We start from the raw sequence: 17,329 nt of genomic DNA, 5'->3' as shown, positions 1-17,329 counted from the left end.
CGTGGCGCCGTGACCTTACGACCTACAACACCCATCTTCGAACTCATCCCGTCCCCCAAAATTAGAAACACGTTGGCGAAAACCGGATGCCGAAATTCGATTCCGTTCTAAAGTTATCGTGGGTACGGACGGACGGACGGACAGACAGACGGACAAGACATTTCCATAAAGGGGTTTTCACCCCTTAATAAGCTGTTGCTTATTATGGATAACAAGCAACCTGGTTAGGCTCGCCTTGATACTATTTAATAATCTCCAACGCATTTGAGCTTCTTAATATTTGAGCAATAATAAAGGATTCCATGTCAAGAGTACCTAAATACGTAATTTATCCAGACTTTCACCGGATCATGTCTACATATTCCTTCGCTTAATATACATACACGACTTTGTCGTTATTGGAAATTTCAGCAACACATGTCAGCTTTCTCCCCTCTGCTCCACGTATGTGTACAATATGTGCTTGAGCCACGTACGATAATGAAATGCATTGCCTTTCTCATTTCATACATTTTTGACGCTTCATCAGGGAATATGTTTATGTTTATATTCCTTTGACTTTCAATCCCCCAGCTCCAAATTTATGCATCTTCTCGCATACAAAATTATCTCGATCCGGCAACTCTACGAGTCTCCAAGTCTCTCCCAAGTTGCCGTAAATTATTCATAAATCGTCAACCCCCTTACACAATTTAGAACAAAGATGTGAGTGTTGGCTCGGTGTGATACAATCTACAAGCTGACATGCGACAAGGACCTAACCCGACGAGGGGCCGGGTTAGTAAGATTATTATGATAGCTGCTACTTATTACGTATGCACTCACGCCAGGCCACGCGACTCGTCCCAAATTTCGAAACTGGAAGTGGATAATCATATCGCTTCTAATGATGTCTCACCCTTGAACCGACTTTCTCCGAATTTTCATCCCATGAAATAATAATATTCTTAGATACATGCATGCATAAAATGTCGCCATCCCTCATCTCGCCATCAATTTGTCTCTCTCTCTCGAGAGACTGTCATCTCATAATAATTTCAATTCTTTGTCTCATTTCCAAGTCCATCTTATATTTATCACTTTTCACAGTATTATACTTACTCTGTCTCACATCAAGAGAATTATTCAGATGATGATGTACTTAAATTAGGACAGCAAGAGAAAGTAGCAATAGTTTTACATTTTCATTTGTCTACTTTTTAGTAGAGTACATAATTTTATCCATGTTTGCCCAAGGAAAATTGAGAGGGAAGAGTTTGTGAGAGAAAGCACATGCATGAGAGGGAAGAGGAAGAAGAAAAGTCCGTCCAGATTAATCTTTCATCTGAATCCTGACCGGATTAGATTGAATTATTACGTAGCAGGAAGGAAAGTAGCGAGCAGCCCCTACTTCGTACAGGCTCTAGAACTTCGTCTCAATCTCATTCCGTCCACCAAGAATAAAAGGAAGGTGGTAGTTGCACCGTGATATTGTTCTTTAGTTGGCTTGGTATTTCAACATTGTACTTTTCCTGCCTGCCTACATAACTTGCTCCACGTTGCACGCACCGTGGGGAAAAGTCCACAGGTTCACGTTCAATCTGTACATTATATTATAAGCAGCAGAGGGGATTGTCTTCATCTTCTGGATGAGAGGGAAAGGTCGCGGACGACGAGGACTGGGGAGGTGAAAGTTAGATTATACGCTGAGCCTGAGTATTGCCTGAGCCAGCTATAAATGTGGGGAAACAAATAACCAGGCTTGAGCTTAGGAGTGAAAATAAAATATACAACAGACGGAGAGAGGAAAAGAGTGTGTTGTGGCTTAACATTCGGGATAAGAAGATGGAGGGGTCACATAACATCAAAAACGCAGCCTTCGTAAATTAGCTTCTTGTTTATCCAGGAATATAAGATTAGAAAAATGTGGTAGCCGAGGCACGTGCAGGGAACGAAAGCAGCTTATAATGTAGATACATATGTGCATGCGATGGATGGAGGCATTGGCAATTTCTTATCAATCAACCGGACACAATCTTTGATGATGACATTTTTACCGGTTGAGAGAATTTTCTGTGAGATTACACAAGACAAAAAGGGAGAGCATCTGACCAAACGGGGAGGACAGTGAAACTTTAGGAGGGCATATGTAGAGGAATTCAGTATACCGTAGTTCTGTCCAGCCAGGAAATAGCTCTGTATATCGGGAATATCGCATCTTTTCTAGATTCCGGTTAAAATTGAATCGATTCTGCCTTTGGCTTGTAGTTTGATGTAAATTTTTCTTTCTGAATGCACATTGACTCCTTGAATACTCGTAAAATGTGCGTGTGTGTCGGGCGATAGGAAGAAACTTAAAAAGTTCAACCCTAGCTGTCCACGTCCACCTTTCCCTGTGTGTGACTCCCTCCCACCCCGCCTGCCCTTGACTTATCGTACGATTCTTCCTGGTGCTCCTACTAAAAAGCAGTAGAACTTGACGAGTGCTTTGTCTCAAGGGTGTCATTACGGGAAAAGTATTGAGGACGAGAAGGAGCACCGGACTCTCAGACTCTCCAATTCTGTTGAACCATTTTTCAAACTGTCACTTTCACCTTCGACGTCCCTTCCCAATTCCAAACGGGGCGCACATTTCGTTCGGCAATTCCTCAATGGTTGGTCAAGTGTCAAAGAAGTCTCGTGCAATATCATCTCACAAACGACCGGGCAGTGAGCAGAATAACATTTAGTAGAGCAAACCAGATGCCAAAAGTCAAGACCACTTTTCCATTTTATGAAACAGCTATCTAAAATCTAATAAAAAAAACTTGAAAATTTAATTTATGCGGTTCAAACTCAAAACGACAATTTCGAATTTCACCCCTTCATTCAGAACAATTGTGCATTTTATGCGTTTTACAAATATACGAGAGAATAGAAAGTTGATAAATGAGAAAGGGTTGCACTGCACATGGATCGAGTCGAGGGTGTCACCCTTTTTAATTTTGAAATTGCTCGTCACAGCCAGAGCTAGTGGCACTTGATAAAATAAAATAAAAGTTGAATAGGGAGATATTAAAATATTGCAGGTATTATTAAAACCCAGCAAGCAGTTCGAGATCACATTATTAAAATGCAATAAAATTACCATTTATTGCTCCTCCGCATTGTCCTTGCACAATAAATAGTGGGAGAAAGTTGACGCCCCACCCCAATAAGCATTCATCCCTCATTCATTCATCCTTCATAGCGTATTCAAGCACGGGGGGTCACACTCCAAGCGACAATAATAAAAAAATTGGTGGCCCTGCAGGCAGTGGCCGCGGAAGCCGTGGGGACATGTGGGGACATTATCATTGTAGGATAGGGAAGGGAGGGGTTTATATAATATGGGAACATCGAACAACTGTGGGGATATTGTCCCCATGCTTCCGCGGCCACTGTCTGCATACACTGCCACCAACCACCACCACTCCAAAAGGGTAATGGGGTCGTTACGCTGAATGAAGCAATTGTCTGATCGGAATAAGCCGAATGTTAATTTTTTAACGTGCCATGTGGTCCTACTACTGGTTGGTTGACGTGCTGTATGATTTTATCTGGCCCGTCATACATAAGAGTAAATAAGCCTTCATATTTATTATCACGGTTGGAATTTGAGAACACTTATTGAATTTGGAGATCGTTTAATTGATAATGAGTTATTATTACCACAGTGGGTTGACTGCTAAATATGTGCAGCTGAGTGAAAAGCAGAATGAGATTTGTTTTAGCCATTTAGATAAATAGCAACATTGAGATTTTACCATTTTGCCATCACCGACAACACATGTCAAGTTCCGAAATTGTAGAATTTGTAGAGCTGTGCAACGGACACATTGCTCAATGAGGGTGATTAGTATCTGAGGTTGTTGAGTGAGTGGTATACATTTGAGCATGAATTTTGTGAGTTTGGCTTGGTGAAAGTTGTTTGAAATGACGGATGATGAGTGAAACCTCGATGCGAAACCTTCGAAATGCTTCAAAAATGAAATTTTGAAAAGGGTTAAATTAAGTCACACCACACGCACATCGTGTATTACGCACTTTTGTTAATCAGATGAACGAATGGTAATTTATGAAAAACACAGTATTTCAATTATGGCCAGTTTTAATTAGAAACGAAAAATGCAACGGACTAGATAAGCATAATTCTTAATTTTTGTCTCCTCTTAACGATGAAGTCTTGTCCCCGCTTCCCGATACCTTCGACGACTTATCGCTCTGGATAACGTTCTAAAACCTGTGTCACCCCGGCCAAAGTTCTCACCGTCTTCAAGCGTTTGAGGCATTTCTTTGTTCAGTGTTTCTGGCAAAAAGAGTGCTAGAAAGGCAGCAACGATTGCTACACAGCCAAAAATTATTGTAGGTATTTCCCGTCCTATCGAATCCTGGATAAAATTAGGGAATGTATAATAATTGCTTTACTGAAAAATTTATAAGTACAAAGAATTCAAAAAGTACCAATAAAATAATCTGTGGAGTAATCATCCCACTCGTTCTTGCAGCCATTGCACTTATTCCAACTGCAGAATTTCTTATCACGGTCGGATAGAGTTCTGCAGTAAAATTATAAATGATTGCAAAGGAACCAGCGACAGCAATTTTTGCCAGCATCGCAATCGCAGTGACAATAGATCCTGTATCAAATAGGAAATACGTAATCGATTATTTAGCAATTAATAAGTTTGCCCAGGCAAGCTAATCATCAACTAATCATAAATTGAGTAATTAGTGGTGGTGCATTTAATCGGTCTTTTATTTATTTATTTTTTACCTCTGGGAATGAAAGCAATGACGACACAAGATAATCCTCCCAGAAAGAGTAGCAACGAAGAAAGTGACCTCCTTCCAGTTCTGTCAGATAATACGATGACAATAAAATAACCCGGAAATTCAGCCAGTCCATTGAGAAAGAGGATGAAAAAAGGGTTTCCGGGTAGAGTTCCAATGTTAAAAGAAAGCCCGTAATACACCAGGCTATTGGCGAACCTGGATACAAAAAGGTAAATGATTTCTATACATATGTGTCGTGACAATGTTTCCACTTTGTGTCAGGACCCCACCAATTATACGCCACATTGAGAGTCCGACAACGTAAATTAGGAGTTCGGAAGAGATCCATGACACCGTAAGATTCCTCTTCCTCTCGAACCCTATTCGTGGCTGCTCTTCCATCGTGATAATTATTAATCAAATGCTTTCCATTCATTTCAACGGCCTTCTTGGCTATTGCGACAGCCTCCTTCACACGCCCTTGCCCCCAAAGCCATCTGATAGATTCGTCCACCAGCCTGAAATTGTTCGGACGGAAATTGCCACTTTCTTTAGTATAGAAATCAAACGAGTTGGTCAAGCAGTTCTAATTTTATTTGGACGACTTACCACCAATGTCCAATAAGGACGAGGCTGTGGAGTCCGTAAACTACTTGAAGTAGTTCCACATTCGGTATCAGCCAAGCCCAAAATGCGACCACCATGACTCCAACGGCGAAAGAAATGCTGAAAGCGGTTCCACAAAGGGTTCTTTTAGATGGTCCAACCAATTCCATTGCTACATAAATTTTGTATCGTTACAGGATCGGTTTTTTCAGTGGAATAGGTATTCAATTGAGCTGAACTTACATAAAACAAAACCAGTGACATAACTCCCTGATGATCCAAACGCACCGTAGAAAAATAGCAGAACAGCGTACACATAATAATTTGACACGAATGCTGAAGCAACGCCAAAAACAAGTTGCAATATTCCCGAGAAGTAAAAGATGGGTTTTCGTCCAAATCTGCAGAAACGTATGCATGACGAGATCAGTCCAACATATTAACTCAATCAAGCAATTAATTTCATCTGATTTTTACGTGTCAGCCAGCGATCCCAGAAAGACAGCCCCGTTTAAGACGCCAAACATGTAGACGGATTGAAGCAAGGCTCGCTTCCACCTTTCTCCACAGACGAGTCCCCACTACATGTGCATTTACGTATAAAAAAACGGTTCAAGCAGAAATATATTGATACCCGCATTAATTCTGCTTTCACCTCAATTACACGCGACGATTTGTAATACGACGTGTCAAAAACGTAATTCCCATTACAAGTGGCTGTCTCATTTGTGTCCGCGTACACATATTTGAGACACGAGTCCAAGTCTCCATCCTTATTGAGAGGGATATAACTTGAAAGGATGGAAGAATTCCCGAGGTCATAACTTGACGAGTTGTTATCAAGACTTTCAATAAAACATCTGCAGAAAGGCGACATAAAATGCATATATTTTATTAGCTGAGTAGATAGTAAAATTGCAAGTTTATTATCTACCGATGATTTGGAGTCGGAGCGATAAAGGTCAAGGATAGCATGTGAATTCCAGCAAGAAATGAGGACAAAATGTGTAATAGGTGTTGTCTCCTCTGGTAATTTCCAAAATCACCTATGAATTTAAACCCAATTAAGATATGAATCTTTGAATTATTTTTAAAAAAAGCATAAAATTCCAATTACCCAACTGCCCCATCAAATTTTCTAGTAAAGGATCAGCGTCCATTTTTAACGAAATACAGTTGATTTCAGCTGCACAAGTTTATGATATTATTGCATTGCACCGACTGCTGGACTGGACTCGAGCAAAGTTAACTGACCCCAACAAGACCAGAAGTGTAAGACACATGTGCTAATTAAAATTTAAATGGATATACAGTTAAACCATGGCTGCGTGAATAAGATACTTGACTCCACTTGACTCCACTAAAGGAAATTTAGCAACAGAGAAGCATCCTAAGCAAGATCATGCAAGCAGAAATTTTCAATCTTTCGCTAATAGTTGAACGAATAATCAGAGTACGTTACATTTCCAAGTCTCACTCAACTCATAATATGCAGTTTTCAGAATTTATGTCACTCATCTTTAAAATTTTATACAATCAATCATGCTTGAAATGAACGTTTCACAGTTTTATGCAAATTGCTACAAGGGGATGTTTATTTCAGATCAGTGTATCATACATATAGCGTATCATAGTGTGTGTCAGAGCAGTGTATCATTTCAAGGCGTTTCTTCATCAATGGATAGCCGGTGCTGCAATAGCACAGGTAATTTCTTTCTGAAAGTCCCATGCAGTACCTGCGGATAGCAAGCACGTAATAAACATGCATGTTAATTAGTGATACCATTTATTTGAATTATGTGTCCCTACCTGGTGTATGAGAATCGATGAGAATCCTCAAGCAACTGACGGCATTCTGGATTTCCAGGGGCATGGAGCTCATCATTTTCATGAATGGATCGTCTAAGGAAATAATTAAAATTGTAAATTAAGCAATTAGACAATTTTAACTTTAAACAAAGAAAGTATAGTTAATTTTGATACCTTCTGCTGGAGGTGATGCATTAAAAATCTCGTCCTCTCGTCCTTGAAGTTGAGGATACATTTCAATCATCGCCATAACGTCCTCGACCGCGTTTGGTGGCAACTCTCCCCTTTCAAATTTCAACACCTGAGGGGCGGCCGTGGTAGTGGTCGTGGTCGTTGTCATTGTTGTAGTTGCTCTGGTCGTTGTCGTGCTAGGTTTAGTGGTGGTGGTAGCCTTCGTGGTGGTGGTGGTGACTGGAGCTCTAATCGAGTGCAATTAATTATTAGGGTGCCCTTTGACCTGACAAATTTCGCTGACTTACTTGGTCGTGGCTGGCGCAAAGCTAAAATACAACCGACTAAACACCGACGCTTCCTACAATGATTAAAAAATAATGAAATATTTCTTAGCCATGCAATTTCCTGCTAAATTATCAAATGGCCCCTTACACTTGCAGCAATGGCCACAGCCAATATCGCAAATACTGATAGGAACCTCATCTTTGTGGGGAACTGTCGGTACACTGATCCGAAATTCACTCCGAATTAATCCATCGAGCTCCCACTTTTATATGCGTTTATATATTCGACCCCATTTCACCGCAAGATTGACATTAGCATTATATACCAGCGGTATTTTTCTTAACATCATTCAATCCAACAGGTTTTGGACTAACTTACTGACGCAAATTGAGTAATGTAAATACATAAATGGTCAAACTGTTCAAAGAGGTTGGCATTCTAACCGCAGGATCGCAGTATTTTGCAACATGTATTTAAAATCAAGGGTATGAACACCCAAAATAAAGTTGAAGGTTAATCATTTTGATGAATCAATGCACATTACATATATCTACGAACTGTTTAATATTTTACACTTGTGTCAATACTTTTTACTCGTGTTTAAATTTACAAGATAAATATAACAATTTTTTAGTGTTATTTAAAATCAAATCTTCATATTTATAAAATCCATCATGGTTCGAACTTGAAGTAAATCTTTGGCTAGTCTTTGAGACATGATTTGATCTTCCGTTCCTTCACTTTCTCTTGAAATAATTTGCATGGCTTCTCTCGAACATTGCTGAATTTGATCCAGGACATCTTTTCCCTGAAGAATAATTTCCACTCCACCATTTTTTGTCCCTTTCACCAATTTCTTCATCTTCGCTTGTGCCAAGCAGTACAGAAGTTTTCCTGGAATGCAATAAGTCATAAAACCAATGGTATAAATAATTGACATATTATGCACAAGAGAGAAACCTCTGTATGAAATATGGCCCGGTTGTATTAGGTCAGCAATGTACAAACAATGTTCACAAAGTTCATTTAGTCTGTTGAGCAGCAAATCTTCCTCATCTGACTTTTGGCATTTGGGCAAATATCCAAGAATCCTCATCGCCAAGAGGAATTCAGTCTCCATCATTAACCAGTGGTTCACATTCAGCTTTTTTTTCTGATTTTGTAAAAATGATTCCAGCTCCCGTATTGTTGAGAGGGATGGTTCACCATTGTTAATCGAGTGTAACTCCCTTTTGATCTTGTTCAGTTTCGTCTTCAACTCTGTGTACGTCGTTGGCTTCCCGTTCTTGCATTTCGTCGTATTGACACATTCCCATTTCGAGTCGCGATTCAAAGGGTCGGCAGGAAGCAAGTAGCCTGCCTGACAATCTAGGCATTTAAAGGCGGAGAAAAAAGTCCCAAATTCGGACGGATCTTTGCATCTTTTACATTTGCAGGCAAAGTAGTAGTTATCCAGGAGGATTTCTTGGCGCTCCATGGTACCCTCGTGGACATTAGCATACGTTGTGTGGATTTGTTCCCCCTCCAGAATTGGGAGGGCTGCTATTAATTCCATTGTGTAAGAGCAGACTGAATTGCTGGCTTTCACATCTTCGAGCAGGATTCCTCTTGTGTTTGGGACACAAGAATGAGCAGCCAGACAAAGCTTGGGGAACATTAGGGTTGCCATTCTGTGAAATTGGGAGAAATAAAATAGATATTTTCTTTTTTACAAAATTACGTATTCATCAAACAATTCATATCGCGAGATTCGGATGAACAGTTGCATGCATATTTCGTGATGATGGTCCTTTTGTGTAATCGTTTTGAGTATTAATCTTGCGTTGGTTAGCATTGTGCAAAACAGTCTAATTCTGTCTGATAATGGTTTGTTAATTCCTCTCAAACTTTACCTAGCACGTCCCGGATTTGGTCCGGCTGTCGGGTAATTCGCACCGAACGAGTTAATCCCCCATATCCCCACGATATGATCAATCACTCCCGCATCAAACTGACCCCTCAGGTTGCAAACAGAATGGATAAAAAACGTGTGTTCTTTCACTGCTCTCACGGCGTCCGGGTTTTTTGCACGTGCTTCCGAATGAGATTCTAATTCGGCTAACTGCCCCCATTTTTCTGGGTCGATTAGCATCAACAAAAGAGACCGAAGCGTATTCACCATTTCGTATTGGACTGGCATTTTGAAATATGGTTGGATTTTATTTGCTGCAAATATTCTACATTCAAATTGTGAATGGTGGGCCATCTGAAATAACAAGAACAATTGTAGGATAAAATTTATTTATGATACGAATGGTCAGTTATTCTGTATGGAATAACAAGAATAATGGCCATCTGTCGTATTTGGATTCTCATTTTACCTCCTCGCACTGTTTGGAACACATAGGCCAGCTAAAAATTAGACAAAATTAGACCTTGGTCCTCCAGGATAAGCCTAATTTTGTTAGGCACTCACCCACATGTGGAGCACTTGTAAGTCGACTCTGGCTTGACCTGTCTGTAACACCCGAGACAAATGAAATGGAAAAACATTTCCGCTCCACTTGGTCCACTGAGGAGTGCTTTGTCCTTAAAAATTGTTTCCCCCTGTTTAATATTCCTCGAGGCTGTGAAACATCTTCCCCCAAAATCCGCATTGTATTTAAGAACGGCTGGAAAACAGTCTTTTTTGTGAATCTTCCTGTGAGATTTTTGATGCTCGACGCAACAATAGTAAGCTTTCTTGCACCCAGCGCAGAATTTGTCGGTATGAGTTTGACACATTGAACAAGCACTTGTCCCGTCCCCGTTCGGTTTATCCATGTTGTGTAATTGAAAGAATCAAAGCAAAGTTTTCAATGGTTTCACGTTTAAAATTTAAGAGTGAATCTGTTACTGCATTTGATTTGTCACTTTTGATGGTAAATTAAAAATTAGCAGGAATTTACGTGAAATTCTTGTCCGTGCAAAATTACCAAACGGATTGACGGTTTTATGCCTGGAGTAAGAAATGAAAAGTTATGAAGGAAAGTTGCAGCATGAGATATGCTCCCGAGCTTTCATACATTTGTAGCTTACTCCTACACTCGACTCATCTTTTTTGAAGAAGAGTTTGCTAAAAATACGTACCAATCGGTCTGTGAATATTTTTAGGTCATACTGACAAGCAGAATATGCTCTGGAACTTGTTTTAAAATTTTAATGCGCTCTATATCATGTGCGTATTGGCAACGAGGTCCGTTCACTTGTAACATTATCTCCAAAAGTGTAATGCACCTACATACATATTTATGCATCTGCACATTTAAATGCACCAAATTTAACAACACCACGATACAAATACCTCGGCACGTAATGCATGCTCACAAATCGGTAAATCATTAGTATACACGAGTGGAGTGTGCATTTTTATTACAACCTTTCGTGTGTGTCCTACTGCTCATTAGAATGTCATTATTATAGTTTACATGAAACATTATCAGATTTTAATAATTCATCGCGTGTATCTCACGCAACTATCTGTTATTTAGTTAAAACACTTTTCTCCCAGCTAAATATACCCGTTGAATGAAACAGTGCATTAGTCAACGACGAATGCCATTAGTAAATGATAGGTTATCTGTCCCCTTCAAACCCACACCCACCCGGATGAAGGAAGGTTGAAAATAATTTGGATCGGAGTGTAGGCCATATCGCTCCAAAGATCTTTAGTTAACAGAGCAAAGGGGAAATTTAATTAAGACATTAAGAAGGAAGTGGAGCCTCAAAGTCGTCAGTACGGCGTGAGGAGGGTCTCTTCATGTATGTCGGGTGGAGACTGATGGCTGATTTTCATTTCCATCCGAAACACGTTGCTGGCTGTCTCCCTTGAAATTGAAATCGCACTAAATAAAAGTAAACAGGCATATTTCAATTGGGGAGGAAATGAGAATGAGAGAAGAAAACCCAAATGGACTCAATTTCCCTTCAGGTGTACAAATAAATAAATTCTCTCGACAAAAGAGAATTTTCATCGTCTCTATTTTCATCCAATGTCCTTTATTGACTGTTCTTTGTCTGGTTTTATGTACTACCAAGAGTGTTGATGAATTGGGAAATTGTTTTCACTTCAAAAAGTATCTAATTCGGGAATATGGTGATCAGAAAAGTACGGGCTGTTCGTTCGCAATAAGATCCACGATGAAGGATTGCCTATGTGACATGGATTTAAAGTGTATGATCGAGTGACACAGTTTAATCAGGTTTTTTGTACACATTGAAATTACATAAATATGCCATAGCTAAACAGTCTGTGATTAATCCAAGTATGAATTATCGTGGAGAGATTTTTTTAAATTATGTAATACGCATACATACATCATGCAATAATGTATGTATGACAATAATGTATGACAAAAATAGACACGCTGCTATATCGTCAAATCGATGATAGCGTTGATGATGTCAATTTTCAGTTTTCATGAGCCTTGGTCCTTGCCGTAGACCTGACTCATGACAAGTTCCACGTTTTTCTTTATCTCAGAGGCATCCATTTCCTCGTCGGTATCTTGCATAATATTTGTAATTATCTTCTCAAGTTCAGATTGTGTGAACTCGCCATGAGCGCTGCAAAAACATATGCAAATTTTAGACATATTTATGTCAAAATGTATAAGTACATTTCTATAAAACAAAACTTGATTACTTACATTTTTGAAAGAAACCAACCAACTTCATTCCAATAACTTTGCGTGGTAGATTCGTACCGAGGTGGAGGTTTAATCACTTCCCTTTATTCTTTCTTTATTTCTCTCATCGTATCCCTTAATTCTGAAGAAATCTCATCCAGCTTATTTACTGTATGGTAAGTCCCTGTTAGTAACACCTACATATGAGCAGAAATTTTGCAAAAATTTTATACCAACTTTTAACACTAGTAATAACAGTACGTCATATTCAAAAATTTAATAAATGTTTATGAATATTGGTATAATAGTTAATATGAATTTCTTTACCAGAGCCACAATTCCGAATCCAATTGTAGTAAACCACTCTAATTTCTGAGAATTAGCGTTTGAAATTTGTTTTCTACCAGAGGAGAATGATTGACTTCTGACTTCAATCACTGTTTCCGGTTTGAAAATAGCTTTTGAGCAAATAGCCTGATCCGTCATAATCTTCATTCTTAATTTTCTTATCGAAGATAATTTAATCAAACAAAATATGGCTACTTGAATGTGCAACGTGGTGCAGTGATGCGTTACAAATGGATGCTTACTTTAGTATTTTGTAACCAATAACTTTTTTTAACCAATAGAGAAAATAATGTATATTCAGGTAGTTAAAAAGGGTTAAATTCCATTTAGAAAAGGGACGAATCCTATTTATAAATAAGAACATTCTTTTTGTTCCATATTGTCTGAATATTCCTAGTTTTCATATAAATATGTATGTATATAAGCATCTCTTTTTTGTCAGTAGAGATCATCCTCAGTTTGTGATCGAATGACACAGTTTGATCAGATTTTTGTATAAATTAAGACTGCATTCAATTGAATATTTAGTCATGTGTGCCATATCGAAACAGCCAGCTTGTGATTAATCCAAGTACGAATTATCGATGGAGAGATTAAGCAAAGGTGATGTCCAATTGTACAGTGCTAATTAGAAAGCGATAGTTTGAACAGGACTCCCGCAGGGGTTCTCAATTCCATCATTTTTCCGAACCACCATGTTCATCAAGGCTTGATTTTCATTTGACACCATTGCTTCACTTTTCCTCTACTCTACTTTAATGTCTAAAGGAAGGGATCAATCCTTAAAAAAACTCGACTCTCAAAATTATCAGAGTAATCTTAACCTCTTTTTTTCCTCTTGACACATGTATGTAAAAGTACATGTGGAGTTGGGCGAGTTTCGTGTATGGGACTGGGCTCCATCGTCGTTTTTTAAGGGTGTCTGTCTTTCCATTAGCAGGTGTCAATTCTGGTTGAAGTATCTCATCGTTCTCGTTAAGTCGTTCGAGTTACGAAGCTAATCAATCTTGCCTGTCTGTCATGCACATGCACACGTGAAGCGTGATCGCATTCTGTTTATTTGCTATTTCTTTCTTTGTTTCACATGTGATCATATTGATCATTAAAAGTTGGATGATATGCCTGCTGGATTAACTCGACTCAACGCCGATAACTGATCGAAACGGACCAGCGGATTTCGTCATGTGTGCCTTATTACACTGCTGGCTGATGAATTTCAGAGTCTGGCTGCAGTACTGAACATGAAACCATCCTGGATATGAACGTGTTGTATGTATATACGATGCGATGATATTTAAATTTTTTACTTGAACCCCTCCTCTGTCGGCTTGTCACAGTCATTAATCAATTACGTTGTCTTATCCTGCTTGGTTCGACTCCTTGACCGTTTTAAACTGAGAGAGAAAGAGCATCATAAGTATTATGAAAGTTGATGTTCAAGGGTTTCGCTCCAAGGGGGGTCAGAAAAACATACGCCTTTTAAATCTAATACTGTATCAGCACAACAAGGAGAACCCTTCATCGATAAATAAATATTTTTATGCTTTGTTTTGTCCATACTTGAATTATGTATTTGATAAAAGATGTTTAGGCATGTTGCTTGCATAACTCTTGATAATGTTGAGAAAAATATTTCCACAACAAAATGCTTAAGCATCACTAAAATATATTAAACACAATTATGCAATCAAATAAGCATAATATTACGTAACATATTTTGCTCGTTGAAATATTTATATAATACAAAAATATGCAGTTCGAATAACTGTTTGTCATCCAGGTTCACCTCGAGCAGTATGGATTCGCAGTCTCATCTCATATGTCGTCCAGAATTTCGTCACACTACAATTCAACGAAATTGACCTGCTGAGGAGAAAGCTGTGCAAAAGTGACTGATCATCTGACAACAGCAGACGCGAAAAGATTCGAATTTTAGATTTACCAAAAACGCTGATAAAAATGTGTCATTTTTTGTCCCGAATAATCTCCAACTTGTAGAAATTTGCCACCTTTTGCTGCCTTGAAGTTTAAAATCGAAAATTTAAATGTGAGTGAAGCAGACGAAATTGCAAAACTCATTTACTTTCACATGTCACATTCTGCTTTTTGCTCGATTGTTGAGATAAAACTGTGAACCCGACTGCATCGGAATTCCACTATTTTAAAGTATAACAGAAGTATATACATGTTTAGTTAAAGATTGAATAATGTACTCACCAAATCACTCTCGGGCAAAATATCTCGACAACTCCCTCCCTCCCTCCCACCTCATCCATCCATCCATCCATCCATAATGCATTGTTTTCATCATCGTCTTGGCTGCATACATCAAGAGCGACCGTATCAAAAAGTACGTATAACACTTGACCAAAAACGCTGTATCGTCTGAGGCAGCTTCTGAAAAAACGGTGAACTATGGTGAATCAACGAGATAGTCTCCCGTGTCCTCAGTTTGACACTGATAAATTTGACTCAATTTCCTATCTGTCGGGTTCTCCTTGCATTTCTCTGCAGATCATTCGACGACGACAACGAGGACGTGATAAGATGCAACCTCAGCCATATTCTAATGTCTCCGAATTCCTTCTTCCCCACTTAGAAAAGCGATGCCTCTTAATCCCCAAATACATAAGACCTGCTTCACATGAAGTTGATCATCACAACACAGATTCACTTTTATTGATAGTGAAAATAATATTAAAGGAAAAGTTGTGGACTTATTTCATATATTTATGTCCTGAATGCCATAAGAATCAAAAGTGAAACGCAATATTTACGATACCCAGCTGGGATTTCAATCAAATCGACAATACAATCTGTAACATAAGCGTGAGAATAATGCATCGATTTCCTAACTGATTGCTGTTATTCAACAATGCTTCACTGGAGATTGTCCTGTGTGAGAGGAGGAGAGAGTGCATACATACACCATCAAATACAAGTAGCCCAACAAGAGGAACTTTTTAAAAAGATGAATAAATGACAATCAGGGCCAACAATGGGAGGAAGAGCAGAAGCCATACTGCTGCATCCGTCGAACCAATGACCAACTAAATAGATTCACAATGAGAATATTTTGGTGGTAGCAACTAACTCAGTGGCACAACACCATTAAATACTGACTTGAATACTTGGTTCCATTATTCACACAGAGATTTAAAATTTACATTTCAAAACGGTGGCAAGAAGTAATGTGCTACTGCTGGGACCAATATTAAGGGACACCTATCAAACAAGGTAATGAAGGAGTGGGAGGAGGTACTACGCACACCATGATGAGCACATGTCGTAGTCAATTTATTGTTCAAGATTGCTTGGCAAATGTGTATGCTTCGATATGTATCCTATTTTGCACGGGTTGTGTTTATAACAAATCGTTTATTGGCTTTGTTTAGATTGATAACAATCTTTAATTTGCGGCTGACTTGGGTACTCGTTGTGTCTACGTACGTACACACAATTGTAAATTCGCGATAGAGTGAGTGAGACTGTCAGAAATGGAGAAAGTGGGAAGTGCAGGTATAATAACTTGTACATTGATTAATTCTGGTATCTTGAAAGACAAACCTATTCAAAGTTCCTGTACAAAGGAAATTCTTTAAGACAAGGCGATTTAGTTCTGATCAGACATTTTTTTTAAGACGCTGCTTGATCAGGATGGGCAGCGTACGTGTATGAACCATGACATAACAGGAACACTGCCTGTGGCCATATCCTATAAGAATGGAGTAATTAATGATGAATCTTTGGACACTGGTCCTGATTTGACAAGCTTTTCAATCAAATCATCATTAGCATTAAGTAATGCATTGAAGTCACTAGAGTCTTTGAAAAGTTAAGTAGCATTATTTAGCAAATGGATGAGTCATTGTACCACCAACAAGGGAAACAAATGTTGTATCCTCTTAAGACTTTCATGCATTATTATGCAGTATTGGTCCATCGTGCTCTAAAAGTCGCTACGGTCAGTGCTGAGGTACATAAATGCTTGGAAATTTGAGCTGTACTCAAATATTTCGATTTCGATATGGAAATTTTTACAAATCCAAAGCCACTCGGAATTGAATATTTTTTGTAATGAAACATGCTTCATTGTACAATTTGTTTCAATTCGAAATGTTACAAAGTATGTAAAACTTTCATAATCAACATTTAACTTTATGTAAGTACAACTCAATTCAGATATGCATGCATTGCACACCTGAAGAACAACAACTGCACCACATAAATTACAGGATTACTTCCACAAACATACGAATCGCTGTTCACAACCACATTTGAATTTGACGTTTGAAATGTTTTTCTTCAATTTTCTTATTCTGTCCACATTTACAAAAAGTACAAGTTTCAGGAGGACACGAACGCGAGATTTCGTTAAGATCTTGTGTCATTATCCGTCATAAAGGCACAAGTCACATACGAATCCTTTCCGATTTTTTGTGTGGCTTATGCTCCCTGTATGTTTATGTAAATATTATGCAGATCGCAATTGTGAATCTCGCACTCGTAAAAATGTTACTCTTCATTCCTTTCCCGACTTTCTTGTACGTGTACATTTTTTTGGAATTCTAAAGCAACTTCAAAATTCCAGAAGAGCTGATATGCCATGTCTGTAAAGTAGATAAGTATGTACATCACCAGAAATCTAGTCGTTTCACTCAAAATCTTCTGTTCAAGACGTGAATTCG

General features: G+C 38.6%; 2 protein-coding genes and 1 long non-coding RNA gene across 3 annotated transcripts; all 3 read right to left on the bottom strand.

The window, feature by feature from the left end:
* Positions 1 to 4,029: 4,029 nt before the first annotated feature.
* On the bottom strand, positions 4,030 to 6,670 carry LOC110859866 (organic cation transporter protein). The gene is made up of 10 exons (XM_022108882.2): positions 6,497 to 6,670; positions 6,314 to 6,425; positions 6,035 to 6,239; positions 5,857 to 5,960; positions 5,623 to 5,780; positions 5,383 to 5,551; positions 5,064 to 5,291; positions 4,775 to 4,989; positions 4,462 to 4,637; positions 4,030 to 4,388 (listed from the first exon to the last, which is right to left on the bottom strand). Exons 1-10 carry the CDS (start codon positions 6,537 to 6,539, stop codon positions 4,170 to 4,172), a joined length of 1,629 nt encoding a protein of 542 aa, XP_021964574.1. The 5' UTR covers positions 6,540 to 6,670; the 3' UTR covers positions 4,030 to 4,169.
* A 275-nt stretch (positions 6,671 to 6,945) lies between these two features.
* On the bottom strand, positions 6,946 to 10,684 carry LOC110859952 (SET domain-containing protein SmydA-8). Its single transcript, XM_022108993.2, has 9 exons — positions 10,103 to 10,684; positions 10,008 to 10,038; positions 9,540 to 9,892; positions 8,608 to 9,317; positions 7,795 to 8,541; positions 7,668 to 7,720; positions 7,363 to 7,607; positions 7,189 to 7,281; positions 6,946 to 7,115 (listed from the first exon to the last, which is right to left on the bottom strand). The coding sequence occupies exons 1-5, from the start codon at positions 10,447 to 10,449 to the stop codon at positions 8,294 to 8,296; spliced, it is 1,689 nt and encodes a 562-aa protein (XP_021964685.2). The 5' UTR covers positions 10,450 to 10,684; the 3' UTR covers positions 6,946 to 7,115; positions 7,189 to 7,281; positions 7,363 to 7,607; positions 7,668 to 7,720; positions 7,795 to 8,293.
* A 949-nt stretch (positions 10,685 to 11,633) lies between these two features.
* LOC118438938 lies at positions 11,634 to 12,871 on the bottom strand. The gene is made up of 3 exons (XR_004837155.1): positions 12,621 to 12,871; positions 12,315 to 12,490; positions 11,634 to 12,231 (listed from the first exon to the last, which is right to left on the bottom strand). It is a non-coding gene; the product is annotated as an uncharacterized LOC118438938 (long non-coding RNA).
* Between the last annotated feature and the right edge of the window lie 4,458 nt (positions 12,872 to 17,329).

Source organism: Folsomia candida, unplaced genomic scaffold, assembly GCF_002217175.1.
Source record: "Folsomia candida strain VU population unplaced genomic scaffold, ASM221717v1 Fcan01_Sc028, whole genome shotgun sequence".
NCBI lineage: Eukaryota > Metazoa > Arthropoda > Collembola > Entomobryomorpha > Isotomidae > Folsomia > Folsomia candida.
The sequence above is the reverse complement of the archived record's forward strand: the minus strand, read 5'-3'. Positions and strand labels throughout refer to the sequence as shown.

What these genes read in the sequence shown, in the direction of transcription:
- LOC110859866 (XM_022108882.2), bottom strand. Translation starts at nt 6,539, where the DNA reads ATGGACGCTGATCCTTTACTAGAAAATTTGATGGGGCAGTTGG. An exon ending in CTGGGATCGCTGGCTGACAC is followed by an intron (nt 5,781 to 5,856) that starts GTAAAAATCAGA and finishes ACGTTTCTGCAG; the next exon opens with ATTTGGACGAAAACCCATCT. An exon ending in CTCCACAGATTATTTTATTG is followed by an intron (nt 4,389 to 4,461) that starts GTACTTTTTGAA and finishes AATTTTATCCAG; the next exon opens with GATTCGATAGGACGGGAAAT.
- LOC110859952 (XM_022108993.2), bottom strand. Translation starts at nt 10,449, where the DNA reads ATGGATAAACCGAACGGGGACGGGACAAGTGCTTGTTCAATGTGTCAA. An exon ending in CCAAATCCGGGACGTGCTAG is followed by an intron (nt 9,318 to 9,539) that starts GTAAAGTTTGAG and finishes CCAATTTCACAG; the next exon opens with AATGGCAACCCTAATGTTCC. An exon ending in GGGCCATATTTCATACAGAG is followed by an intron (nt 8,542 to 8,607) that starts GTTTCTCTCTTG and finishes ATTGCATTCCAG; the next exon opens with GAAAACTTCTGTACTGCTTG.